We start from the raw sequence: 27917 nt of genomic DNA on the forward strand, positions 1-27917 counted from the left end.
TTGTGGTTGTGGTGGGTGTTAGTGGGTGTTGGTGGTGGGTGGAATGGGTGTTGGTGGCCTTGCTTGCGTATGTTTTGTATATATTTAGCCATGTCAGCCCCAGCTTCTTGCGCCACAGATGTCAACCACAGTCCAGTGCATAACCGTGACGACAGCCTGTGATCCTGGTGGTTGTCTTTCCCCGGGATCTCCTTCAGATTTCTCATCTCCCTGTTGCTCCACATCCATTGCAATGACTAGATTATGGGGATTCCCCTGCTCCTCCGTCGTTTGGCAGGCAGCGTACAACAACTATGCGGTCACGTAGTACTCCCGCTGCCTCTTCTGGCACTTCTCGCGGGCTATGTAGCACAGGGCAATCGTGATCAGGAGGACTATGGTCACGCCCATGCCGATGCTCACCCACATGATCTCCTCGTTGATGCCCACATAAGAGCGACCTGAAAAAAATTTTATATTATACAAGTCTTAAAGCCTATTTAAAAGACTCACCATTATAGTAGTGATTGGAGTAGCCGGCTTTGCCAGCCACTCGACCCGCTGGCATTTTGCTAAAAGTTCAGCCAACTAATAAATAAAAATGTGCGCTCCTTTTTTATTTTGTTTTTCCTTTTTTCCTCCTTGGCTCGCTGGCCAGAAAAGTTTTACTAGCTATTTGTTGCTTTTGCAGCTATTTGGAATACTTCTACTTGTTTTCTCTGTTTTTGTTTCTCTTTTTTTTCAATTTATTTGCCCTTGTTTAATTACAATTTATGTGTTGGCCTGCATTTCGCAGTACTCAAGGTCATTGGGTGGCGTCAGCAGGATCTGAAAAGATAGAAAATTCGGATAAAACCATTAATGAAGCTTTTGCTTGGTTTTTCTTTCGTCATTCAAATGTTCGCGGGTCGATAGTGTCTTGCAGCACTGTCCTTGTCGTTTTACAGCACTGCTGAATACGAGGAAGCAGCGTCATCAGCTGTTGCTGAGTACAAAGAAATCTAACTTTGGCAAGTTGTTTTTATTCTAAATTATGTGTTCTTGATTAAATTAATTGTTTAAAAGTGCGCAATGTATGACTTAAAGCCTATAGGTGTAGAAAACCCCAGCAAAGTAATGGAAAACAAGGAACTTAGTGAGAAAAACAAGGACGCCGGTAATAGCGCGGACGCCGTTCCCAATAAGAAGCAAAAGCTGGATGAAAGGGAAGAGTGTGAGACAGGAAGAGTGCAACAACAAAAGTGCTTGAAAGGAGACACCTGTAGATGCTGTAAGTTTTTAGCTCTTGCAAATATTACAGTTATAACATCTCTTCTGGTCTTGAAACAATATTGTACGGTAAACTAGAAATCAAAACAAATGACTCCACTGCACAGTGTTACCTCAAAGAAGTGAACCCCTTGACTAAACAATAACTTTTACTTTATCTGTTAGATTAACATCACACTTTTAATTCAATACACATTATTTAATTTCTACATTTGAATGAACACTGGTGGCTTCTAAAAGTTAACTTTATCGAAGAAGCACTGTATTGCTTATCTTGCCTATCTTGCTTGTCTAGCTCCCAAGCCTTCTATTACTCATTTAACAGTTAAACTAGTGGCTTATATTGTGCACGCTGCATCTACATATATATATGTACATATATACATTCACACATATATAAATCAGTTAACCGAATTTTGCCTTCTCTTTCCGAACTATTTTGCTCTTAAGATAAACGTTCGCAAATGCAATGCTTCTGAACTTAGTTTTGCATTCTTATTTATTAGGTGTATTCCTAAAACTGTAAGGGTGCATTTAAAACTGTAACTAGCACTTCTTGTCGTATTTAATTGATTAATTAATAATTTTTCTACAATTGGCTTGTCTGTTCTTGATATTGACTATTTTTAAAAGACATTTCAGTTGTTTTTTAAGCATTAGTTTAATCTCTTTTTTTATTACCTTCACACATCTCCAACAATGTTCTAGTGAAACCTTGGGAAAAGTTCATATTACAAGGAAAAGTGCAAGCTGCAAGTTCGAAAAAACAATAGTATAGTTATGTCCATTGAGAATCGTTTGTGCCACACCCCTTTCATGTTCTTTCCCTTTCGCAGCGACTGACCGAAGATAATGTCCAGACATGCGGTTCATTCGTATGCACCGATTGTTCCTGACCAGAATCCATATCCTGGCATCCGTGATAGATTAAAGTTACGCCCAGGCACAAATTGCATCAAAGCGTCACGCCTCCCTCTTTCCAACCCTTTCCCTTTTATCTATGAACAAAGTTTTGCACAAATACACTGAGAGAAAGTACTATGTTATGTAGAAATATGAATATTTAACATAAACATTGGCTTAGGCCAATACTAGGTCATCTTTTTGGCATCTGCAAAAATTTCTAAAAAATTAAGTTTACACAATTTTCTTCCCATATTTTCTGTCAGTGCATCAGCAGCAAACACAACAGGAAACGGAGCATCCTTTCGTTTCCATTGCTGCACATTCACTAACTGCAACTGAAACTGCAACAGCAACTGCAATCGAAATGAGTGCGAAGGTCGCTTTTGACCAGGCCCAAATGCCCAAATGCCCAAAACCCGTTAGTGAACTTGGTTTTCGACTTGAATAATTCATGCCATAAAATGGCTAGCAACCCAATGCAATTTCCACCAAAAAATAAAGTTTAGAGTTTGTAAAACCAGCGATAACGGAAAATCATTTGCTTTTCCGCTTTTCCCGGGTAAAACTTTAACTTTAAAGGCAAAATTCCTCGGTGGTAATGAAAATAAAGCGTTTGGCCATTATTTAACCGCGCATTAAGTGCAGTTGACGTTGCCGGCGGCAACGTTGGCTAATTGAAAAGCGCCAACTGCATGCGAAACGTGGGTTAACTTAACCCCCTCTACAAAAAACACATTCACCCTGATTAAATGGCAGCTCACGGAGCATAATTATTAAACGCTTTTCTTTTCTATTAAGCTGCTTGCACAAGCTCATTAAGATTGCTAGTTTGGCCCTTTTTGGAAGGTTTCTTGGGATTTATTAATGATTGCCTAATTATGATTCTTTTGAGTCTGTTGTTAGAAATTTCTATAAGAATTCATCCAAAAAACTTTTAAGTGTTTAATTTATTTAGTTTTTATATTCATTATTACTTGTTAATATTATTTAATGGAGCTTGGCATTTGCATAATAGCTGCATGTAATCTCCGTTGCATTTATCTGCCGGAAATAAAAATCAACCCGAGAGTTTGACCCTGACACATTAAGCGCTTTTGAGTGCCAAGTGTGGGACAGAATTTTAAGTGCTTATGTGGAAAATGGAAAATTGTTAAAGAAAAACCAATGAAAACTCTCATTATTGGCCACTAAAAATCACTAATTAACTTCCCTAAAGTAAAAAAGTTTATGGGGGCTATATTCAAAATATTTACTTAAAAATTTTAACATTAAAAAAGAGTAATAAACCAGTTTATTGGGGAACATTTCTCGCTGTGCAGCTCGCTCCTTAGAATACCCACTTGCCACATTGCCATTTGATAGCCGCTCACTGCGGAAATTATCATGCTAAAAAACGCATTTAGCTAAGTAGAGTCCCGCATTCTCGTTTTCCATTGCCAATTGACCCGTCGAGCGGCTCGCATTCGCTGGAAGAGATCTTTAGAGAGACAATGTCTGGACGCCGACCGCTTTTCATATCTTCAACCCTTGCAGCTCAACTGGAGGCGGAGCCCATTAAGGACAATCGCCAGCTATGGGATTTCCAAGTTCGGAGCAAGGACATCGACTGGCGGCAATATGTCCAACCAATGGATACCACAATTCGATCGGGAGCTGTCTATCTGGAGCGCCAGGCGGACTTTGTGGGCAGCCATCGGGTGGCAGTGACCGAAGATAATCGCAGGGAACTGCTCGTCTGCCATGACATGATGGGCAACTACCTAGAGGATCGGTGAGTCTCCAATAGGAGTAGCTACAGCTTTTAATAGTTTTCTATTTTTTTCCAGACATTTTCACAGCTCGGAAAAGTACGACGACTATCGATTCCTGCACTGGTCAGCTGTGGATTACTTCTGCTACTTTAGCCACGACTACGTGACCATTCCGCCCAGCGGCTGGCTAAATGCCGCCCATCGTCACGGCGTTCCGGTGTTGGGCACGTTCATTGTGGAGACCTCCCGACTCCTCGATGAGGTTCTGGAGAACGAGGAAAGAGTTGATAGGACCGTGGAGGCCTTAACCCGTCTCTGCAAGCATTTCAGCTTCGAGGGATGGCTGGTCAATGTGGAGGTGGAGGTGCCCCAGCGCAATATGCCCAATCTTTAGTGAGTTAAATAGGATAGGTTGTAAGCTTGTTAAAAAGTTTAAGTTGATGGAAGGAAATGCTTTCATTTTCTTTTTAACAAATTTTCTTCAAGTGTTCAATTTATCAACTGCTTTTCCAATTCAATCGATCAAAAGCTGTCAAAAGTGAAACTGACTTTTCTATTTTCACACCAAAACGAAGTGCAACACTTTCAACAATTTCTCAGAAAATATAGAGTTTCGCTTAAATATTTTTATAAATTAATAATAATAATACTATCTCTCTCCACCAGCCGCTTTGTCCGGGAACTGACCAACGCCACGGAGTCACGCGTGCCCCATGGACGTGTCCTTTGGTACGACAGCGTGACGGAAGATGGGAAACTGAAGTGGCAAAACGAGCTCAACTCCAGAAATGCGGAGTTCTTCCGGCGCAGCCATGGAACTCTAATAAACTACGCCTGGGACACGGGCCACTTGGAGAGGAGTGCTCAGCAAGCCAAAGCGGAAGATTCACCGCGACATCGCGTCTTTATGGGATTGGATGTGTTTGGAAGGAGTCGAAAAGGTGGCTTCCAGAGTTTAGAGACGATGGAACATATTGCGGATAATGGATTTTCGGCAGGCATCTTTGCACCAGCTTGGACCTTTGAGACCCTTAATCGTTTTGGATATAATATCAAAAATCCACGTGGCGAAGAGGAAGTTAATTCAGCTTTCTTGGCCAGAAACGAAACGTGGTGGGCACGCATATGGCCAACTTTGGCCACACACCCATACCGTTTGCTGCCGTTCTTCACGGACTTTTGTGTGGGTTCCGGACGAGCGAGCTATGAGCGCGGATTTCGTATTTCTGGCGACGATTCGTCCTTCTTCAATCTGTCGCGACAGTCGCTGCAACCTTCAGTGCCGCTGGACAAAAATGCAATGCATAATTTCGATGATGCCTTCTCCGGCGGCTGTTCCCTTCTGCTGACCAACTACGAACGTGCCTTCCGGCTTTTTGTCACGGACTTCGAATTGCCCCAAGGCGTTTTGCTTCTGGGTTATGCCTATAAAATCAATGGCACTGCCGTGACCACCAACTTTGATCTGCTAGTACGAGTCACTCCGCTGCAGAGGACCAGCGCAGAGCTTTACATATTTTGCGGGGAATATAACGGCTCACTGGTGGCTCCACAACGTTGTTATCTCTCGCCATATGATAGTGTCCTGCCCCGCGTACATTCCCAATTGCCGCAGGACCCTAGATCCCTGGCAGCTGGATGGAAGGTGCGTTACTACCTGGTTAAGTTTGATGGACCCGTCAGAGTTCAGGATATTGGAGTTAAGTGCCAGAGGCCAGCGGAATCGAAGGCGGAAGCTCTGTTGGGCGGTGTTTATGTGGAGGCTCTGTCCCTGGAGGATTTGCCGGACACGCATGCGGATATTCCAGTCTACGGCAAAAACATGTGGAATGAGCTGCGGTCTTAGAGGCCTTGTTGGATTGATATATAGACATTTACTTATACTATCTGATTTCTTTTTTTTTTTTTATCAATTTTTTGATATGTAACTGTGTTCAAAATAAACTAATCAAAATGTACAAAACTGTATGTAAATTCTTGCTAAATTTTGTAAATTTGTCTTTCTATCTGTACAAAATGTTCAAATATTCTTTAGTCATTCCATTTGGCCCAAACCATTTTTCGCAAGTGGCCTCTACCATTGCCAGTCATTTATCAAATGGTCCATTGTGCCTTTTGTGACGAATACTTTGGCGGATGACTCACGCATCCTGGCAGCTCCTTTTGGCCCAACGTTTTGCCAGAAATTGACTTCAATCGTTTAGTCACCGCTCCTGGCACTCGGCCACATCATTCAACTACACTTCACTTCACTTGGCTCCGCACCAATGGCCCTCAAACTTACTCTTGGCTGGCTGCCAAGCTGTCTGGCCTTTGAAACGTGACTGTGAAACTGTGATTTGTATGTTTTTTGCAAAAATGTTTTTATGGGAAATGATTTAAAGATATCTGATATTACCTTCTCAATATGCTTTATTTAAAAGCTAATTAACGTTAATTTGTAATCTGCATTCTCTGCTTTGATTAACATTAACCGTTATTTGCCCGTTTAATCCACAGTTAATCAACCAATTAGCCTTTTTTTGTTTGTGGTTCATGCTAATGCATATAAAACTGTCTAATTATTTATGAAACTGAATAAATAAATGCCGGACATAATGTGTAATCTGTTTTTAATTTAAAATGCATATTTATTTTGTAGCAAAACGTGACCAACTGACCACAAAATTTCCATTTAAATTTCCTGGAAATTCGAGCTCTAACACCTTTTGCTCCGACACCACGACTCTTAGCCTTGGCTGAGTAATTTTTTGACATTTTTAATGCAGATTTTCCGACAGCACACGCTGTTGACATCATTTCTGTTTGCATGACAGCATCTGCAATTCCCCCGCTCGACTTTTTCCCCCACGCCCCGTCAGTTTTCCACAGTTTTCCCTAGTTTTATGCAATTTTATTTGTTTAGTTCTCAGCTTTCTGTTTAACTTTGGCTTTGGCCTTCCTCTTCAGCGAGGCTGCTTTGAATTTCCGCGCCTTTTTGGAGGCGCCGAAGCGGAAGTTAAGGGAAAAAAACAGAGAAGAATGGGGGCTATGGGGTGGCATTTCCGGCCCAGCCGGGCGGCTGCTAAGTCATCTTGCTAGCTCCCTTTCATTGCGAATACATATTATCCTCTGCTTTCTCTAGATGTCAGCTTTTTGCTGAATTTATGTTCAACTGTCGCAATTAGCCACGCCCCGAACACCGCCCTTTACCCACTGGCCACTGACAGCGGGCTAAATCCCAGCCACTGACCGCATTTCAAAGTGATTAACGTCATCAGACGGAATGCATTGATTTAGCTGCTGGATTTTCCGATAGAAATATGATGCGAAATGGGAGATGATGAAGTCAGGATTTAAATCCATGAAACATTCGAGAAAATGTATAACTTATCGGTGATTTAATTAAGCAATTTAAATTTTTCATTACTCAAATTAATAAATGGTATTTTCTTTTCGTATTATTGCTTACTATTAATCCGTTTACTTAATACCTTTATGTAATAATAAACTTTCCCCTCGCCATTCGATATTACTCAATATTAATATTAATTAAAAGGTTTTAAATGCATTGCCAAAGAGAGCGCGAGACGGGAAGGGCAGAACTTTGAGAGAGTCGAAATATTAAGAAGATCTTGTAAGGGCCACGTAATCCTCTCTTTCCCCTCAGCTGCTCTTGGTAAAATTGCCAGCCATCAGTCTGCCGGAGAGGCTTTCCGAAATCGCACGTAAATTTTTAACCCGCGTTTGAAAAGTGTTAAAAAGTCTTAATAAGTGTTAAAAATTGATAAAAATCATTAAATATAGTGATCGCAGTCTAGTATTTTGTGTTTTGATCAATATATTATTAATATATAGTCATTTAATAGTAAATTCTTGTGTTTTTTCAGCCAAATCGATAAAAGTGCGTGAGTGTTAGTGTGTGTGTGCCGCTCCATATATATGTGTACATATATATGCGTACATATCTATGCGTATATATATATGCGTACATATATATGGAGCCACTTGTGAATGAACGAAAGGAAATGCAAGAATCGAAGAAGTCACGTAATTGAGGAAGGTCAAGGTCAAGGTGAAATAATCCGATATTCATCAAACCCCAATAAGAACATTCTGCAATGTGGAAATATAGGGTAAGTGGCTTTTATATATATTAATTAAATTTATATTTATTTCGAAACATAAGAAAAAGTGCATAATTATTGGTTAAACACTTTCCCAAAATATTATCACAGCCAAAAACCTTATTATTTGATATTAACTTACATTAAAAATGATTTAAATGATTTGCGAAAACATGGGAGAGCGGGGAGAAAAAGAACTTTGAGAGAGACGAAGAAATAAGAAGATCTTAGAAAGGCCACCGAAATTCCCTCTCTCTTTCCCCTCAGGTGCCATTACCAAATTTCCCAGCCTTCAGTCTGCCCGAGTGGCTTCGTAATCATTAAGTAAATTGATTCCAGTTTAGTAAATAGTTTTTTGATTAATATATAATTTGTGAATGAAAATTTGCATGTGCATACAAAAGGAAATGAAAGAATCAAAGAAGTCACATATTTGAGGTAGGTCAAGGTCAAGGTTAAATAGCCATATATGTATTTTTTAAATCTTCATAAGAACCCTCTGTATTATAGAAAATCAAGCTAAATGATCTTTATATAAATCTCTTTCATAGTTATTTAAAACTTAAAACTTTCGAAAAAGTTCATAATTATAGCTTAAACACTTTCGCAAAACATTAACACAGCCAAAAACCTTATTATCAGCTATTAACTTGCATTTAAAATGAATTAAATGATTTGCGAAAACATGGGAGAGCGGGGAGAACAGAACTTTGAGAGAGGCGATTTAATGTGAAGATCTTAGAAGGGCTCCGAAGTTCTCTCTTTCCCTCAGGTGCTGATATCTTAGGAGGGCCTCGAAAGTTCTCTCTTCCCCTCAGGTGCTCTTGCCAAATATACCTACCTTCAGTCTGCCGGAGAGGCTTCCCGAAATCGCACGCAAATTTTTAACAAGCGTTTGAAGAGTGTCCAAAAAGCCTTAATAAGTGTTAGAAATTGATAAAAATCATTAAATTTAGCGATCGCGGTCCAGTATTTTGTGTTTTGATCAATATATAATCAATTTATAGTGGTTAAATAGTAAATTCTTGTGTATTTTCAGCCAAATCGTATAAAGTGCGTGAGTGTTAGTGTGTGTGTGTGGCTCCATAGATGCGTACATATGAAGCCACTTGGGAATGAACAAAAGGAAATGCAAGAATCTAAGAAGTCACGTATTTGAGGAAGGTCAAGGTCAAGGTGAAACAGCCCGATATTCATCAAATCCCAATCAGAACCTTCGGCAACGTGGAAATATAGGGTAAGAGGCTTTTATATATATTAATTACATTGATAAATATTTTAAAACGAAAGAGAAAGTGCATAATTATTCGTTAAACACATTCCCAAAACATTATCTCAGCATAAAATCGTATTATTTGATATTAACTTCCATTAAAAATTAATTAAATGATTGGCGAAAACATGGGAGAGCGGGGAGAGAAAATACTTAGAGAGAGGCAAAGTAATAAGAAGATCTGAGAAGGGCCCCCGAAATTCACTCTTTCCCCTCAGGTGCCCTTGCCATCAGTCTGTCCGAGTAGCATATAATCATTAAATAAATTGGTCCCAGTTTAGTAAATTGTTTTTTGATCAATATATACTAAATATATAGTGTTTTAATAGTGAATTCTTGCCTTTTTTTTTTGAGACAAATCGTATGAGGTGCGTGAGTGTTAGTGTGTTTGTGTGGCTCCATATATATGCGTACATATTTATGCGTACATATGTATGGGACCACTTGTGAATGAACATTTGCATGTGCATACAAAAAGGAGGAAGGTCAAGGTCAATTTTAATAATTTTAATTCATTAAATCCCAATAAAAACCCTCTGTATTATGGAAAATTAAGCTAAGTGGCCGTTATTATATATCTTTCGTTGTTATTTAAAACTTAAAATTTATGAAAAAGTACATAATTATTGCTTAAACACATTCCCAAAACATTATCGCAGCCAAAAACCGTATTATTTGATATTAACTTGCATTAAAAACGAATTAAATGATTTGCGAAAACATGGGAGAGCGAGGAGAGAAATAACTTTGAGAGGGGCGATTTAATGAGAAGATCTTGTAAGGGCCACGTAACCCTCTCACTCTTTTCCCTCAGGTACTCTTGCCAAAAGTTCTCAGTCTTCAGTCTGCCCGAGAGGCCTTCCGAAATCGCACGCAATTTTTTAACCCCCGTTTGAAAAGTGTTAAAAAGTCTTAATATGTGTTGAAAATTGATAAAAATCATTAAATATAGTGATCGCAGTCTAGTATTTTGTGTTTTGATCAATATATAATCAATATATAGTGTTTTAATAGTAAATTCTTGTGTGTTTTCAGCCGAATCGTAAAATGTGCGTGAGTGTTGGTGTGTGTGTGTGGTTCCATATATAGATGCGTACATATTTATGCGTACATATGTATGGGACCACTTGTGAATGAACAAAAGGAAATGCAAGAATCTAAGAAGTCACGTAATTGAGGAAGGTCAAGGTCAAGGTGAAACAACCCGATATTCATCAAATCCGAGTAAGAACCTTCTGCATTGTGGAAATATAGGGTAAGTGGGTGTTATATATATTAATTACTTTGATATTTATTTCGAAACGTAAGAAAAAGTGCATAATTTTTGGTTAAACACATTCCCAAAACCGTACTGCAAGCAAAAACCCCGTTACTTAACATTAAATTGCATTAATAGTGATTTAAATGATTTGCGAAAACATGGGAGAGCGGGGAGAGAGTGAACTTAGAGAGAGACGAAGCGGAGATAAGATCGTTGGAATGACTTTTCAATCCGCTGCCCTCTCTCCCATGTTTTGCACTTGTCATTCTTGACGGGTGGCATCCCTGACCTGCGGTAACTGTTGTTTTTTTGTTTACAAAGTGTTAATCAAAGATAAAACCATTAAGAAAAGTGATAGAACGACTGCGTTTAGAGTTTTGATCAATATGAAGTGTTGTAATAGTAAATTTGGCTGAATTTATTGCCAAAATTAAAACGTGACTCAGTGAGAGATGTGGACATGCTGGCGCCTCAGCACATACATCTGTATATGTGCAAATATGAATGAACGTACATAGGTATGCACATGCATTTCGTGATGCATATGTATATGCATACATAGGAAGTATGTATGCAAGGGAAATAGATATGAAACACGAAAATGCAGCGCCTTCTGAGAAAAGCCAAAGTAAGAACAATGCAAAATATAGAACATTTTTATTAATTAAAAATATTATTTGTTTCCAATAAATTCTAATAATGATAAATGTTTTCTCTTGGTGCACATATAGCTTCACGGGATGAGTGAAAATCTATATACATATGAGATTACCCAAAGAAAAAGGAAATGAAAAGCGGATGTATGATGGTCAACTATCTAATATGGAAAACTTTTTATTATTTAATTACAAATATTTGTTGTTTCCAATTGATTCTAATAATGATAAATGTTTTCTATTGGTTAAAATATAGCTCCCCGGGATAAGTGAAAATCTATTTACATATGAGGATACGCAAAGAAAAAGGTAGTGAAAACCGGAAGTGCGATGCTCAACTATAAATTAAACCCAATAAGTACCTCGATCAAAATGGAAAGACGGAGTAATATATTTTTTCTATTGATATTTAATTGGGTGAATCACAAACTAAACTGCTTGTATAAAAAGAAAATTAGTCATTAGGTAAAAAGTTTCAAGTTTTATAGTTAAGCCTTTCATGTTTGGCTTGCCAAACGGCTTAAGGTAGCTCCAGAAAGATCAAAAGAAAAGTTATAGGTTTATATAAAAGCGATCATATATATAGAAATATGATCTGATTAATGAGTAACTAGTACATTGAAATGCCAAATTTGAAACTGATTCTACAAACGCAGTATAGCCATTACCTGCACTGAATAATGCGGAAAATAATGGTAAATAACCCGAAATATTTGTTTCTATCTAAATTCTAATAACGTTATATTTATCTTTGTGTTGTGCAAAATTAAAATGGGGCACCGCGGGACAAGTGCATATACATATGGAAATGTATATGAAACCAGAAATGCGATCCATCAATCAGCCATCAACTAATCCCCATTACAGCCTCGACCAACATGGAAAGTTGGGGTAAGTGACCATTTTATATGGTTTTTCAGTGATATTTATTTGTATAGATCATATACAAATTCCGTTTTGTAAAGAGAAAAGTCATTAGGAAACAAGTTCAGTCCTTTGCCTGATAGTTGAGCCTTTTATGTTTGGCTTGCCAAACGGCTTAAACTAATTCTAGCAAAATCAAACTATAGGTTGTAGTTATAAGAGCGATCGTATTATTAGAAATAAGATAGGATTATGGAATCAAGATACTTCTGAGTATATAAGTAGATATACTATTATTTATTACATTGTAATGCCAAGAAGTTAGATATAGATTCCACAAACGCAGTGCATCCTGTATCTGCACTGAATACAGCGAGAAATAATAGTAAGTAGCCCTGAAATGTATTTTCCTTACAAATTCTTATAATGATAAATTTATCTATTTCCAATGCCCAATGCTAATGCACCTCCGCGGGATAAGTTAAAATTTCTGTGCAGAAATTGTGAATGAAAAACTTAAATTCGATGCTTAACTTTTACCGAATCCCAATAAGGACCTCGATCAACATGGAAAGTTAAGGTAAGTGGCTCTTTTATATGTTTTTGTATTGATATTTAATTTGACAAATCCTATACAAATATGATTTTATAAAGATAATTACCATTAAGAATTAAGTTCTTTATTTTATATTTCAGCTTTTCTTGCTTGGCTTGCCAAACATAACACCTACTTTAGTATTTCTATTTTGTATCATACATTTATACTTTCAATTCTAACTTTCTAAGTCATAAACATTGTTTTACTACATTTTCCCTAATGATTGTGAAATCCGTCCGCTAATATTATCATTTTTTGATCACAGTTCTTTTGTTTTTGAGTTTTTCCTTGTCACTGGGTAAAGTATCTAAGCAAGCGCATTTCTACATAATCACATGTACTTATATATCTAATATACCCACAAGAAATACAAATATATACATAACTTGAAAATTCACATGAAGGTATATTAAAATTAATATAAAATATGAAATACTAGAGTAAGTGGCTCTGAAATATTTGTTTTATATAAATTATAATAACGTTACATTTTTCTATGTGTTGTGCAAAATGAAAATGGGGCACCGCGGGAAAAGTGTTCATAATTATATATACAAATGGAAATCAACATAGGACTACGAAATGCGAAGATCAACAATCATCAATCATCAATCAGCAATCATCAATAAACAATCAACAAATCCCCATTACAACATCGACCAACGTGGGAAGTTAGGGTAAGTGACACTTTTTATACTTTTATTTATTATTATTTATAGTTAGTATTAACTCTTTTTAAGTGTGAGTTTCCTCTTTGTTATTTTGTTAGGCAAGAAAGGTCTTAGGTGAGGTCTTAGGTTATTGTATAGCATACTTATCAGCAAATCTGAAGTGAAGTTAGAATGCAGGGTTCTTAACCAATTAGTAAATGAAAGCTTTTCGTTTGTAACATTTCTTGGTCAGGGAAAAGCCAGCAGTAGTCGTACTCTTTGTGGATTAGCTATTAGGTAACCAATAATCTCCCTACTATAGAATTCATCTGCATTCATGGTTGTGCGGAAGGTTGTTTTGAAAGTGTTTTCCCGAGTAAAGGGAGTCAGGGCGTTAGACTATGGGTTTCCTTTCGTCTTCGTCTTCTTAACGGAAAAGGGTTTTCTAGGAATAGGAATATTTTTGTAAATCTTTTTACTTTTTTCATATTTAATACGACTTTTTGTGATTCGAATTATCTATGATTATTCCCTCCCTTTGACATTTTCATTTTACATTTCTATATTAAACCTTTTGATTTTAGGTATGAATTCTTTTTGTGGTAGATTTCCTAAAAAAACAAGAATAAATTCCAGTTAAATTTGCTTCTTGTGCATTTCCCAAAGCCCTTTTTAGCTGCAAAGCTAGATTCATCACTCCAATTCCCCTTAAAAGTTTCCCCGTCGCTCTTTAAACTCACCCAACGGTGGTCAGTGGGGCTCATATTTAAGCAATTTATTGCAACACAAACCCATATACAAAAACAAAAAAAGGGAAATGGGGGGAAATCCCAAACAAGCTTGGGGCCTGACCTAGATAGGGATTTTTTGGTTAGAGAATTCCGGGACAGGTGGCTTTAATGTGGATTTTTGGCCTGGGATTTTATGCATTTAAATGGAAATGTAAAATATAAATGTAAATGGGAATTGAAATTGAAATTGAATGTGCTGGCAGCAGGCTGAGATGTATCTCCTCTCGGCCATTGTAACTCGAAAATGCAATTTGCGGTTGCCCGGGGTCTTCGGCTTTTTGCTCTCCAAATTAAACTGAATTGCAAATGAGCCGAAATGAAAGATCACCAACGGTGTTAAAATATGCCAAAAATAAGCTAAAAATATGTTAACAAAAAACTAGCGAAAAATTTTGATTTGTTTGGCTATTTTAAGGGGACTTTTTGTGAGAAAAACTTGCAAGTTTCCAATTTTCTACCTAATATTTTTTATTATTGAAGACATTTTGTTCTTTCTTTCTTATACCAAATAACTTTTATGATTTCCGTTTTCTATAACATCTATATACATCTGCCATTACCTTAGCTCTTGAAAAAAGCAATAAAATCGAACCAAAAAGGCGAAAGCCAAGAGCCAACACTTGGCCGTAATAAAGTATTTCTTATTGCCATTTTGAGTTTGTGTTTTTGGCCGCGGGGAAAATGTGAAAAGGACGCAGTCATTTTCCCATCATTTTCCCATCTATTTGAGCCATATTTCTCGTGCTGGCCGAGTAGCATTTCAGTCTAATTGTCGTATCCGGTTGCAGATTGGCGGAGATGGAATTGTCGCCGCGAGAAATCAAATTAAAATCGAGTGTGGGTGCTGATATGCAATTTTAAATTACCTTCACGCACAGCAGCTGGCCTGCTATGTGCTCTTCTTTTTCGCCGTGTGGGCGTAAAGGCCTTCATTAATATGGCCAACACGCACACACACACACACATACTAATGAGTTCTCTGATTTTCTCATGGCTGCCGCATCAGCATAAATTAAAGCCTACTTTTCGGGCGGGGCTTTAATTACGGCCAACGCCACAGCAGCCCGCGGGCAAAGGGCAAAGTGATCGGAACCACAGCCAAAGCCACAACAAAACCCTGTCAACTCGTCCCTAAAACTCATCAAATTCCAATAATAATAGATGTGGGAATGTGTTAGAAGAGAAATCCAAGGGATAAATACCCTTTAAAAGGGCTAAAATGATGGAATTTAATATTAAATAAAATGATTTCAAGTGAGAAGATAATAATTAATGGCAGAAATGATTTATTTTGATTTATTACGACAAGTTAACTTTATTAATTAAGTGTTAAATTATATAAAAATGAGATTTAAATGCTATTTTTACTGTTTCCTGTCATAAACTATAACTTTTCATATCCCTCTTATGAATGCATAGTCCAGCTATGCTATTAGATTTCCACTTAACCCATAACATGACAGATCTTAGCTGCCAGAAAGCCTAACCCATAAACCCTTTTGGCTGAAAGCCCCATCAGGCTAAAACAATCGCATCTAAATTTGCTCCTGGCTTTGGTTAATGGCTTTCAGTTTCAGCCACAACCGACCGCCATTCGGCTCAGCATAATTTGGGTCGAAATGTAGTTTTTGTTTTTTTTTTTTGGCGTTTTTGGGTTTTGGCTTCTGGCCTTTGCGGCTCTTTGAGCCATGCATCAAGTGTCGGACAGGACATTGTATATGGATTTATTGGCATGTTGGCAAACAGGCTCTTCAATTTTCATTAGGCCCCATTGATTAAAGTCTTCAGATCCATTTCAATCGATGAATGGCAGAGCGAATGGTAGTAATAGATTTCCGCTGTGGCCGCAAAATCCACTGTCGAATTTATTTGTGGGGGAAATTGTGTGAAAATGCGATTTAATGCAAGGCCAATGGTCTGCTTTCAGCCCAATGTTCCCTCCCCTTTTCGCCTTTCGCTTTCCGCTTTTCTCCGCAGGCAACAGAGCATCAAATCCTTGAGGCCTGAGCTCAGTTTTTCCTCCTCAGGATGTGTGCGTGTGTTTTGGCTCTCGCGGCGCCTCATAACTTTTCCACATGGCCAGCACAAAAAAGCCAAAAAAGCCAAAAAAAAAGAAAAACAAACAAAACAGCACGAGACCAAAAAATATTTCGGCCCTGTATTTGGGTTTCCCCCCCATTTGCCTTTTGCTAAGCAGGGGAAAAAACTGAGGAAAATGTGTGAAAATGCATTTGTGGCTGGCTCAGTTCTGGTAATACTCTCTGGACCACTAGAAAAGTTGGAAATTGTTTGTTAAACAAGTTATGGACAGTGTGAGAAATTATTTAAGCCAACAAAAGTAATTTCAAATGAAAATATTACAGAAATTACATGTTTTGTTAGGAAAACAAAATACCCTTTCGAGCCAGTAAAAAGAGGATATTGGAGGGGATTTCTGGGGGATTTCCCTGTACGAAAAGAAAAACCATTTCTCTTCTTTGTCGTCACTTTGCCTTTCCACTAAACGTTCATTGCTTCGCCTTTGGTGTGACGAGCATCCGTCTCGCATCCATCCGCTATATCCGTATCCGTGGGCATATCCTCCGGATCTGCCGACTATATCGGCTATATTGGATACAATATATGTTTTCTGCTGACGCTGAGTAAGTGTTTGTATTTTTCGCTTTCCACTCGACAATCAGTTGGGCAAACAGCAGCAGCAGCAGAGGGACAAAAGACCAAGCGGGGTTATTATATGCCAGGAAAAACCAATGGAAAATGCAACAGGCATAGCACCTAGGATTTGGAAGACATTGTGATTGTGTTTGCTGAAAAACAAGGCAAGTTTTCTAGTCTAATGTTTGGAAAAGCCTTGGGGTTTAGCTTTTATACCAACTTGCAGTTCAAGTGGATGGATTTTCGTGCTAGTTTTACTTTATCAGCATAAATCACATCATTCTAAAAATATTTTATGTTTCGATAACCTCCTGGAGACAGCCATTCCCTGCCAATTTATTGGGAATTTAAAAAGCACTTAATTAGTTATCTTAACTTGTCTTTTCTAGAAGTTTTCCCTAGTTTCCTTCAAACTACTAGACATTGCAATTGCTTTTCCAGTTGAGCTCAAACTGATTGCAAGCAGCTCAACGTCGCTCAATAACATGTCATTTATCAGGCTGACAAAGAGTCTTAACGGCAGGAGGAAAAATCACCCGCCATTTCGTCTCCCTCCCAACAGCTTTTCCGTCAAGATTTTCTTTTCACTCTTCAGACATTTTTTGTGCAACTTTTTTAAATGCTTAAGTTGATTAACAAATACTCTTACACCCTTAAAAGGGGTTTTGTTATAGAGTAAACAGCAGAAGGAAGTGTCTTAACAATCTTTGAGGAACCTTTAAGAAATTAAAATATTTCCAGGCTAAAAATAGTGCTTATCCCATAGTGAGAATACCCAACAGTTTCCCTGCTTTACCCACAAACTTTTATAGCTTTTTTATGGCTACCATTTCTTAATTTTTAATGGCCTCCATCAATTAATTTAAACATTTTAATTGAGGACAAACTTGGCCAAAGATGGTGATTTGCAGTCAAATGGCTGTCGCTGCGCTGTCGCACAGTTTGAGCAGCACTTTGACGTCAATCGCTGTCCTCGTTGTTTGGCTATAAAAAGAAAACATCATTGGAGCAAGTTTCGCCAGCGCGAGAAATGATGTGAAGTTTCCTACCCTCTCCTCTCCTTTCACTCACACACCCACGCACACTTTTCCCCCTGCTTGATTTTGTGTTGATGAGAAAAGGCTAGGGAAAAGTCATACAAATACACAGGAATAAAAAGAAGATTCGTTTTTACAACCGCAGTATGTCGGAGGAAGGATCGTATATTCTGACAATGTGTCTACTTTCTAGGCAAGGAATTCAAGTTTAGTTTTTATTTACTTAAGAGTAATCCAAGAAGTGGATTTTCTTAGCCATTTTAAGATAACTTATCTAATATCTCGAAATATTTTTAGATCTCTGTACTCGTTCTTTACTTTCCGTGTACATCACTGAGCAGCTCCTTGAGTTTGTTTATTATAATGGGTTTGTTGTTTACGAGACACGCACTTTTTCATAATAGAAAACTAAAGTTGGCTGTCGGTTTTTTCTTCTGCTTTTTTTTTTTTGGCTGAAAGACAGAAACTGTAACTGAAACGTTGCCATAAATAAGGGCTCAAAGCGGCCAGCTGTCTGGTCGTCTGGCCTATCTGCGGCTCTTTTTGTATCCTTTGTGTATGGTATATACGGGAGATATGTAGATGTGTGTCCTGGCAGCGGTTCCGACGTGACCGAGTCCTTCCATGTGCCATAGCGACATATGCAAAAGGCCGCATAAATCACAGGATCCTACGGTCTCGACAAAGGGCAGGGGAATCACGCCCTGACACTGACTAACTGTCAGGAACCGATGCCAGGACATTGTTGCCAGGACACCAGTTACCCAGATAGCAGACACTTGCCAACTTGCCTGTCCTGGACAAGGTCAGAGTGGTCCTTGTCAGCTGGTTTCTCCAGAGAAGCCGGTTCAAATGGGCCAAAATAGGGGGGAAGGGAAAATGGCAGCCGGAAATCAAGCGTTGAAGTTGAAGGTCATCGAGAGGATGCAAGTGCAAGCCGGAAGGATGAGACCTTAATCCGTTGGGAATGGCACAAAAAACGCTTAACTTAAATGCATAAATATTAACCTTAAATCTCCGATTTATTTATCAGAATTTTCTGTATTTAAGAAGCGATTTTCCTTCTTTAATTTGGAAAATTAATTATCTTTTAGTCTCTAGTTTTGTCTCTCTTCTTAGTCAACGATTTCCCACCTGAAGGTGAAGAAATTAAGTCAAATTCCTAGTGATTGATTCGATAGCCAAACTGTTTGTGTTGGCCAACTTTTATTGACCATTAGTGTCCACATAATGGCTTAAAGCAATTAAACAATACGTGTGTGTCACTCTGTCTGGGTGCCTGGCGAAGCATGTTTCCCAATCGAAGGACTTTTCCGACTGCCAATCACCTGTTCGATGTGTCATCTCGAGTGACATTTTGCGGGTATGTGCGTTGAATAAAATATATTCGGCCAACGCCCACGTTTCCATGTCGACAATGCAGTTTTCCTCACTTTTCCTTTAGCTGTCTCTTTCAATTAAAAATTTTCCCCCGTTTGGCGGGGGGTGTGGAAAGTAGGCTATGGCGGGAAAATCTACTTTTCGCCAGACAAAAATGAAACAAAAACTTTTTAAGTGACATTTGCCAGCTCAGCGAAGTTACGTCACTCTCCCCTCTCGTATTTCCTTAAATTATTTGCAACTTTTTTTTATTTTGGCCAAAAAGTTTCAACCCCTTGCTTTGGAACTTTCTGAGCGAACCTCGCTGTTTGCCAGAATACGGAAAATGCGCTGAGAATTGAGGAAGTTGAGAATCAGAACACGAAAATCCCTGCATTTTCTTCTACTAAGTTGTCTTTTTAGACTTTTCTAAATGATTTTTCAGAGAGGTTAACCCCTATCTGTTTCCCCTCTTGAAACATTTTCAAAAATCTTCCATTGTGTTTTAATTAACTTTTCCAACTGGCACACACGCACATTTGTTTGTTTGTGGGAAAATTGCATTTCCCTATTTCCTTTACGCCATTTTCACCCTGGGAAACAGAGATGGCAGAAAATTGAGTGACAGAAATAGAGAAAAAATGTTGTAATTTTTGGGTATTTTTATTCCAAAAATGTTTACAAAAATGTTATAGAGAGCTCAGATTATAAAGGTTAAAATTGAACAAAGATTAGAAGTTGCTTAGATTTTCAGTTTGTTAAAAGAAAATTAACAAAGTCTTAACTTTAATTTGCAATTTTTGGATTTGTCCTGATAAAACCCTCATAAAATAGCCAAAATTTTCGTTATTCGAATGGAAATGAAAGTTGATTAATGGTATATAATCGTATCATAATCATATCACAATCACATAACACCATAGGATATACATTTATGATCTGCTAGAACTGCCAACCCTATATCCCAGAAGTAGCCCCTCGCCATTTTGGTGCCACCGGAAATCGTTTTATTTCAGTCCGGGCTTGTGCCCCAAAATCTGTAATTACATTCATGCCCCATGCATGGACATGGGCCATGTCAGCTGATGCTAACTGGCCAGTAAGTTCCCAGCGGGATGGGATAATAATCGTAGTTGGGCAGGGAGAGAAGGGAACCCAAAATTAATTAGACAGATCCAGCAATGAATGTGGCAGTGAGCCGCTGCCACTGCACTGTAAACTTTGGGAGTTCCAGCAGAGGAAGTTGGTCAAAACCAACACACACTGAGAGAGAGAGAGAGAGAGGGCCAGGGAAATGTCACACCAACAATTCCAGTGAATTATGCGGTAGTTTGGCAAGTGAATTATGAATTCTGAATGGAAAACTTCCTTCTTCTCCTCCCAAGGCTTAACTAAATTTGGGGATTACTTACAAAAGTGCAATAATTCCAGGAGACGTGCAAGGAAAAGTTAATAGCGCTTAACTTTTCCCTCTTCTACATAGAAAATCTTTAAAATTTAATTGATTTTTTCTCTGGAAATGCCATAATTTATTTGCTAAGCCACAAAAACCTTAAAGAAAATGAGAAATCTAAAAAGAAAAGCTTGTTCTAGGAACTGCAATTTGCTTGGGGTCACTGCAGGCTGGTGGAAGCTGGGACCCCTTAAATTAATATCCCTCGACTTCTAGGGAACTTGAGTAATGAACTCCGGTTGGGAGAACAGCTAAAGAACTGCCAAAAGAACGCTCGGCAAACAATTAGCAGCCAAATGAATTGTAAGTCTTTGAGATGTCTAAGAATGGCAAGGGATGGGCTACGAATGGCAAGTGAAAAAGTTTCAGTGGGTTGAGGAAGTTTCTGGGGAATTTTCTGCTTTCTCCTTTAGACACTTTGGATGGGATTTGTGAAGTAAGTAAGTCTGCTGACGGCAAAACCAAGTACCTGCCACATTTTATGCATGTAAGCAGGTGACACGACCAGCGGTAAACAAATTGCCAAGTCTTACACGAGTGGCAACATGAATTTTATGTGGCGCCTTTCTTCTGAGCAGCCGGAAAAGGGCTGATTTCTTTGACCTTTCTTTCCATTGGCTTTATAAATATTTTATGCTAAAATATGCCTCGTCGTCGTCCCTTCGTCATGTATTGATTTACTACATGCCCAGGAAAAAAGAGAGTGGAAAAACCCACAGAAATGTTTTATAAATTGCTTTAAATTCGGCATAAGCATGGCATAATTTGTGTGCCCGCATTGACACAATTACCGGGTAATGAAATGGGAAAATGAAATGGAAAATGAACATAACTCTATCTCCCTGTCTCTGTCTGGCTGAATGAACCGAAATTGCTGGGCTCTGCTCGGTCAGGCCAAATGAAAATTTCGCATATTTCCCTGGCCATTCAGGCAGCAACAGAAACAAGTATGTCCTTGTTTGGCCATGGCATATACATATTTCGGATTTTCCGATGGATAAACAGGGGGCGTAGGTTGGAGAGTAGGCGTGGCCTACTCGAGAGTTGTCATAATGAATAAATATTACTGGCAATTAAAGTTTGGTTCGCCTGTCTGATTTATGTCCTAATTAGGCAGTGAAAGAGGACCCAAAGTGGTCTCAGTGTCTTTTCGGTTAGGGTCAAAGGTTAGGCTATAGGGCGTCTCAAGTGGTTTTCACTTTGGCTTTGGCTTTCCATTTGATTTGGAAGCCAAAGGCGAGTGTATTTTGTATCCACCATCATCTCTGTCTGCACGAGGTCTTAACTGTTTGGCAATTGGGTCAAAATGTCGTTGGCTCACACAGAGACGCACTCACACTTTTGCATCTGTAATCTGCGTCTTTATCTCCTGGCTCTAAGGATACTGTTTGCTTTGAGATTCATACCGTTTGCCGGCTCCTTCACAACTTTTTTTTTAGCCCACTTTTAGTCCACTTTCTGCAAATGATTCACTTTCTCTTTACCCCCTGCCTTCGAGCACTTTCACTGCTCTTGAATAGTTTAGATATATATATATAGGATATATATAGGATAATATTTACTTTGGTCTACTTTTAGTTTAGTCACTTTTAAGCTGTCACTTTCGTTGCTTTAACTTAACAATAATATTTGCCATAACGGGTCAATTTAGTACAGCTCGTATTTGATTTTCCTGTTTTTAGATTTATTTTCCCCGAAAATATAGAGAGATTCCCATCCGGCTTTCCCTCCGAGTTAACTATTATTTTTATTGTGGCTTTGGCCGCTGTCTAACGACGTCTCAAGTGCTAACAAAGCTGTCTAGAAACGCAGAGACAGGCGGTGCTGCTTCTCCTCTTCCCTCTCTGCCATTGCCATTGTCAACGTACGGCTCCTCCGGCAGCACTTTTCCATTTTCCATTTCCCGACCACTGGGCTATACACCGCCCCCTCTACACCCACCCACCCCCTTGTTTATATTGTTCTGTTTTGCATTATCTGCAGGTTTCTGCACAGATGCCTCCGAATGCACGACTCATACCCCATTATCCCGCTCTTAATGTGGCCGTTTCAGTGGCGTTTGCCAGGACTTTTCTTTGGGGGTTTAACAAATTGACATGTCAGTCTTGTATTTTGATGAAAAAGTAAAACATTTTAAGGGTTTCTCAAGGTATTATATAAAGTATAAAACACTTAAGAGGCTTCCCCTGAAAAGAAAGAAACCCCTTCCTGAGTCCTAGCCCTCGTTTGATGCTCAACACGACATCCCATTATTGTTGCAACTGTTTACAAAGCGAAAAAGTTGCGGGCGAAAATAAATTGCGGCTCGATAATAGAAGCTGGGAAATTGAGAAAATGCCAAATGGGAAAACCCAACACGTGTCGATTCGCAAAATCGGAAACTGTGAAAATTCCACCTTCCCTACCACCCCACCCCCGCCCGCTCTCAGAGAAAACCTTGACAACCCCAAAAACAGGAGCCTAGATAAAAAATAATAAAGGAAAGGGGAAAACGATGTAAAGTTCGCCATGCCGGTCCGAAGTTTTCTTTACGCAATCATCATAAATTAACGACTCTCAACAAGTGGCAACAGAAATTGTGGAAAATGTGGGGGGAAAAAGCGAGAAAGTGTGTAAAAAGGAAAACTGAGAAGGTGAAACTTTTCCGGAGAACAGGGAAAAACCTACAACAAGCGGGTGGATGGATGGGTGTGAAATTTCAAATCCCGAATCCTTTTTTCTTTATTTTCTTTTAGGGAATTTGTAGTTTTTTATGGAGATATATATAGTATATATATATCTGATTTTGTGGAATGACAACTTTTTGCTATTTTGTTTTGGACAATTATTGGTAGGGGGGAGGAATACTTAATGATGGGAAAACCACTGGGGAAAAAATAGGGAAAGCAGATCTAAGAACTTGGAAAAGACATAAATTTATAATAGAGATATCTTTTCTTCTATGGAAAATGGCATTAAATGTTGTTAAGACTAAAAATGCTTTCTTTGTTTGTCGAACTCGAAGAACTTTTTATCTTCATAAAAGTGATTTTAAATATTTTAATAATTTTACAAAGATTTAAATTTTGAAATATATTTGCCAGCAAATTGATTTTTTTCACAAAATTGCTTAAATTTAAATCTCTTTTTCATTTCAATTTAAGGCACTTAGTTCCTAAACTTCTTTTAGTTAAATTATTTAGAGAATTCCCCCAACAAATTGCAATTAGAAAACCAAAAGAAAAACTGCAGCTCCTTTAGGATATTCTCTGTGTGAAAACTCACTTTCAATTAGCAGGACAGCAGCTTGTCCTCGCCGGCAGTTGCAGGGCCAAATTATGTTCATGCATATTTAAAATACTTAATGAATTTGATGAAACTCAACGTTGTCTGTTCGAGTTTGACGAGTAACAGAATGTTTTTCGGACAGGCGGGAGGGGGGGCAGAGCGTGGAAAAAGTGGGTGGCGGATAGTGAGTGGCTAGGACAAGGACACCCCTGAGCCTGTTGCTGCTGCGGTGATGGCATAATTGAGGAAGCATGTACTCTACTTTGGGGAGTCTCTCTGGTGGGGAAGGTAATGGAAATGCAGTAGCGGGAAAATGGAAAATACAAACTATAGTTTTGGTGGGATGGAGGAAGGCTTAACTACCTCTCGTAGGTACTTAGATCCTTCGTCGATTTGCGAAACAATCCACGAACGGGTACGCAATTAGACTTGGTAAAATGTAGTCTACTTTTGGGGATTGAAGTTTTCAGTTTTTAAGGGTTTTCCCGCTGATTGTCCACCGCAGACTCACAATTAAAGCGAGGCGAAAGTGCAAACTACTTTCAGCGAGAAAACGTGACCAGCTTTTGTAGTAAATGAAATATTTTCACGAGTGCATTTGAAGGGGGTAAATTAATTAATTCAAAAGGGTTAATTTGCTAAATTTAATATGCAAACTATAGAGTAAGGCTCTGTTATTTAAAAAGCAACTTTAAGCTAGACAAAGGCAACGTTATAAACGAACAAAAGACGTGGGGAAAAATCCGTCAAGGAATGGCAGGAGGCATGCGACATTTAACCGTGAAAAGAGCTGAGGAAAGGCAAAGGAAATTCTTAGAGAGGGGTTGGGGCGCAGGCTGATGAAAGCCCACAAAGAATGAGTAGATGCCGCCCTTTGAGAAAAGCCCATCTTATAGAAAAGGAAACCAAAAAAGGGAGCCGGAACAAGATGACTTGCCCCACGGAAACTTCAATCAACTGAAGATTTCCCCCAAGAAACTTGCAAATGACTAAAAATTTGTCACCCCTGAGACTGGCATTTATTTTAAGCACTATTTAAAAGCAGTCGGAAAAGTTCAACTGAAAACTGCAATGAATCTGCAGGAAGATAAAGAAAGTTTTCCACAAATTTCACAAAACAATTTCCATAAAATTTAAATAATTTCCATGGAGATTTCCCCTTGTATTTTGATTGTTTTCATTAAAAGTAACTTAATTTTCCAACGAACCAACTTAATAGTTGCTGGAATATGTTCGAAATATTTCCCCAAATTGAACCCTTAACCCCTTGCACACTCCTTAACCCCGAAAAATTGATTAATTTCTAGCTAATGTCCTAGACTGTCAGAAATGAAAAACAAATTGTTTTCTTTTAATTCGCAATGTTGAGGCATTAAGCCAGGCAATTGGTTGTGACTGGAACCCCTCACTCCCGCCTAACATCTAGTTAGCCCCCCCATGTTAACCCATGATTCCCCAGAGAAGCCCCCAAAGATATGCAACAGTTAACAGTCCGACGTCTAATTTAATTGGCTTAGCTTGAGCTCCGGGCTTAGGGCTCTCGTCTTTGGGCATTTGGCCTGTTGGCTTAGGGTTCCACCATCTCCTCCTCCTCCTCCACCACTGCTTTACAGTGCTGACAAGCGACTTGGTGGGGCATTAACCTCCTGATGGCCAAAGGGGGTTACGGTGTTACCAGGCGACCGGGTCGCCGAAAGCATCGTAAAAACGCTGCGTATCAAATTATCGTTAGATTTATTGCCAACCAGCCAGCCATCCAGCCAGCCAGGCAGGCAGGCAGTTGCTCGCCATTTTACATTTTTATGGTGGCAACAAAATAAAACCGAGAAAGTTGTTAAAAAAATGTATATATTTGTTCGAATGACAGTTGAATTGCATGGCTCTCGATTTATATGTTCTTGGGTAGGACTTTACCCTGCTGATATAGTTGCTATATGAACTTTACCAGCTGACAAGCGGTTAAGGAAAATCCGAAAGTTGTCAGTTAGCTTCCTATATGACCCAGAAATTTATTACATTTTAATGTTTAAATATGCGAAATAATAAATTTGAAAGGTCAGAAGTTATTTATAAAGCATATGTTCTGGCTTAAATATAAAAAGTTTTAAGTTTTTAGAGAATTTATCAAATATTTAAATATTTTTTTTTGCAATATGATGATAAAAATATGAAGCCTAAAGGTTAAGGGCCAGCCTCAACTGCCCAACTAATTGACTGCAATTTAAGTACATTTTCCTGGAATATATTTTTAAGCATATCCAATGTTTTCCCTTAGAATATTATCTTAAGAATGTTGTCTTAAGTCCCGCCTGACTTTGTTTTAGGGAATATTAATGAGTTTAAAGACGAACTGACGAACTGACTAACTGATTTTATTGGAGTTGAGTTTTCCCCTCTATGATCTGAGCTGATATTTGCAGAGATTCCATGGGCTGTGTGCCATTTAGCCAGTCGATGGCATTGCAGTTTTCAATTTTCAATTATGCATGCGTTACCCGACAGGTGGCGCCCAGAATCACTCGAAACGCGTCATGAATTTTTCATGATGTGTGGGCAACGCCTCTTCCTGCTTTTTTCATTTCCCTTCAGTTTCCATACCCCTTTCCGTTTTTTCTATGCCACAGCACACACACACACACACACACACACGTTTAGCTGGCTGATATGGATGATTGGATCGGTATTATGCAGCAGCTCTTTCAGCTAGAATTTGAAGCCAATCAGTCAGGGGGCAGGTCGTGGCAGGTGCATTGTCAGCTGCGTTGCAATTCAACTGGCTGATTACCGAAACGCCAACGGAGACCCGACAATTGTGAGAGGAAATATGAGAAAATGCAGCGATGCGGCATAAATATTAAGTATACGACGTATGGGCCAAATGCCATTGTCTTTTGTCTGTTATTGAAAGTGACAATGGAAATGGAAATATAATGGAATAGCTGACATTCAAGGATAGTATATATACCACTTGATTGCTGTTTGTCTTTTACTCCTCAAAAATTCCAAGAAATTTCCATCAGAAGCGACGTTAATCCTTCAGCAGGCACTTAGTGCGGGTTATATGAGTGTATTTATAGACTTTTCTTAGAGATTTCTGTGAACTTGTGAAGGCAAAAAGTGTTTTCTTTGAACATTTAAGTAAGAGATGTGAAACGTTCATATGAATTGGAAAATCAAACTGTAAACACAGTTTTAATCTACAAAACTGTCAACTTCTAGTTCTTAAACTTGAATCTATTCTTGATAGTAATACTAAAACCCACGAAAGCAGTGCTATTAACAAAGCCTATCTGCCTTTTTCCAAGCATTTTCACAATGCTATTTGATTACATTTTCCTATTTATTTATGTTTTATGGTCCTTACTTAGTTACAAGAAAGAAGAGAGCCCACTTTATTGCCACTTTTATGTTCGCTTAGTAAATCCTGTATTTTGATTTGTGGTCACACAAACTAGGCCCCCATCTCCGTATCAAATATCCATGTAATGTCCATGCCTAGAATGTGCCGGAATAAGCCGAAGGCATTGGCACGATTAACCCACGCGTGATGATAAAAGTCCACGAAAAAACTAAGACAAAACAAGACAAAGACACTCGTGGGGCCAAGATACTCATAAAAATGTCATCTACGAAGTGGAAATCTCTGTTGCAATAATAAGTATTCTCTTTCTGGGATGGGGTGAGGGGGACACAGAAAGTGTAATGAAATGAAAGATTCATGTTAATGGTTTTCGGCAAGTCGGCCTATCTTCTAACTAACAAATGCAAAGTGTTTTTGGCCGGAAAAACGAGCCAGCGAATAGGCACACACTTTGGGTTTATAAATAATAAATCGAACGGGGATGACAATCGCTCACCTCGAAAGAGGCCAGACAACGCCTATCTTTCCGCACTTTTCAAATGTGTTCAGCCGAAAGTTGGCGCACTTTTCGTACTTTCGTAGATTTTTCGTATTTTGTTAACGGGCCAACGGGGCGTATGAGCGACGGTCGAGAGGAGATATCAAGAATCGGATATCAAGTAGCCGACTGCGGAGGCGACC

General features: G+C 38.7%; 3 protein-coding genes across 5 annotated transcripts in view; 2 read left to right on the forward strand and 1 right to left on the reverse strand.

Moving 5' to 3' along the window:
- Positions 1 to 170: 170 nt before the first annotated feature.
- LOC108105341 lies at positions 171 to 27915 on the reverse strand. 2 transcript variants are annotated; one of them, XM_017211837.2, is made up of 4 exons: positions 27733 to 27915; positions 8853 to 8926; positions 493 to 807; positions 171 to 440 (listed from the first exon to the last, which is right to left on the reverse strand). In XM_017211837.2, exons 3-4 carry the CDS (start codon positions 545 to 547, stop codon positions 292 to 294), a joined length of 204 nt encoding a protein of 67 aa, XP_017067326.1. In that variant the 5' UTR covers positions 548 to 807; positions 8853 to 8926; positions 27733 to 27915; the 3' UTR covers positions 171 to 291. The 2 variants fall into 2 exon arrangements, with proteins under 2 accessions (XP_017067326.1, XP_017067327.1); XM_017211838.2 differs by lacking the exon at positions 8853 to 8926.
- LOC108105338 (cytosolic endo-beta-N-acetylglucosaminidase) lies at positions 940 to 5863 on the forward strand. The gene is made up of 4 exons (XM_017211831.2): positions 940 to 1249; positions 3688 to 3925; positions 3981 to 4298; positions 4572 to 5863. The coding sequence occupies exons 1-4, from the start codon at positions 1051 to 1053 to the stop codon at positions 5749 to 5751; spliced, it is 1935 nt and encodes a 644-aa protein (XP_017067320.1). The 5' UTR covers positions 940 to 1050; the 3' UTR covers positions 5752 to 5863.
- LOC108105340 overlaps positions 7803 to 27917 on the forward strand; it is a 41416-nt gene continuing 21301 nt past the window's right edge. Inside the window, exons 1-5 of one of the 2 annotated variants that reach the window (XM_017211834.1) lie at positions 7803 to 8020; positions 9051 to 9248; positions 10320 to 10539; positions 11277 to 12645; positions 13200 to 13340. The gene's annotated coding sequence lies outside the window, so the exon portion shown is untranslated. Of the gene's footprint in view, positions 8021 to 9050; positions 9249 to 10319; positions 10540 to 11276; positions 12646 to 12681; positions 13341 to 27917 lie in introns of those variants that run through there. The other variant, XM_017211835.1, reaches the window with a different exon arrangement.

The sequence above is a fragment of the Drosophila eugracilis genome, unplaced genomic scaffold, assembly GCF_018153835.1.
Source record: "Drosophila eugracilis isolate 14026-0451.02 unplaced genomic scaffold, ASM1815383v1 contig_498, whole genome shotgun sequence".
In the NCBI taxonomy this organism is placed as follows: domain Eukaryota; kingdom Metazoa; phylum Arthropoda; class Insecta; order Diptera; family Drosophilidae; genus Drosophila; species Drosophila eugracilis.

What these genes read in the sequence shown, in the direction of transcription:
- LOC108105341 (XM_017211838.2), bottom strand. Translation starts at nt 547, where the DNA reads ATGCCAGCGGGTCGAGTGGCTGGCAAAGCCGGCTACTCCAATCACTAC. An exon ending in CTCCAATCACTACTATAATG is followed by an intron (nt 441 to 492) that starts GTGAGTCTTTTA and finishes AATTTTTTTCAG; the next exon opens with GTCGCTCTTATGTGGGCATC.
- LOC108105338 (XM_017211831.2), top strand. Translation starts at nt 1,051, where the DNA reads ATGTATGACTTAAAGCCTATAGGTGTAGAAAACCCCAGCAAAGTAATG. An exon ending in AGGAGACACCTGTAGATGCT is followed by an intron (nt 1,250 to 3,687) that starts GTAAGTTTTTAG and finishes CAACCCTTGCAG; the next exon opens with CTCAACTGGAGGCGGAGCCC. An exon ending in GGCAACTACCTAGAGGATCG is followed by an intron (nt 3,926 to 3,980) that starts GTGAGTCTCCAA and finishes ATTTTTTTCCAG; the next exon opens with ACATTTTCACAGCTCGGAAA.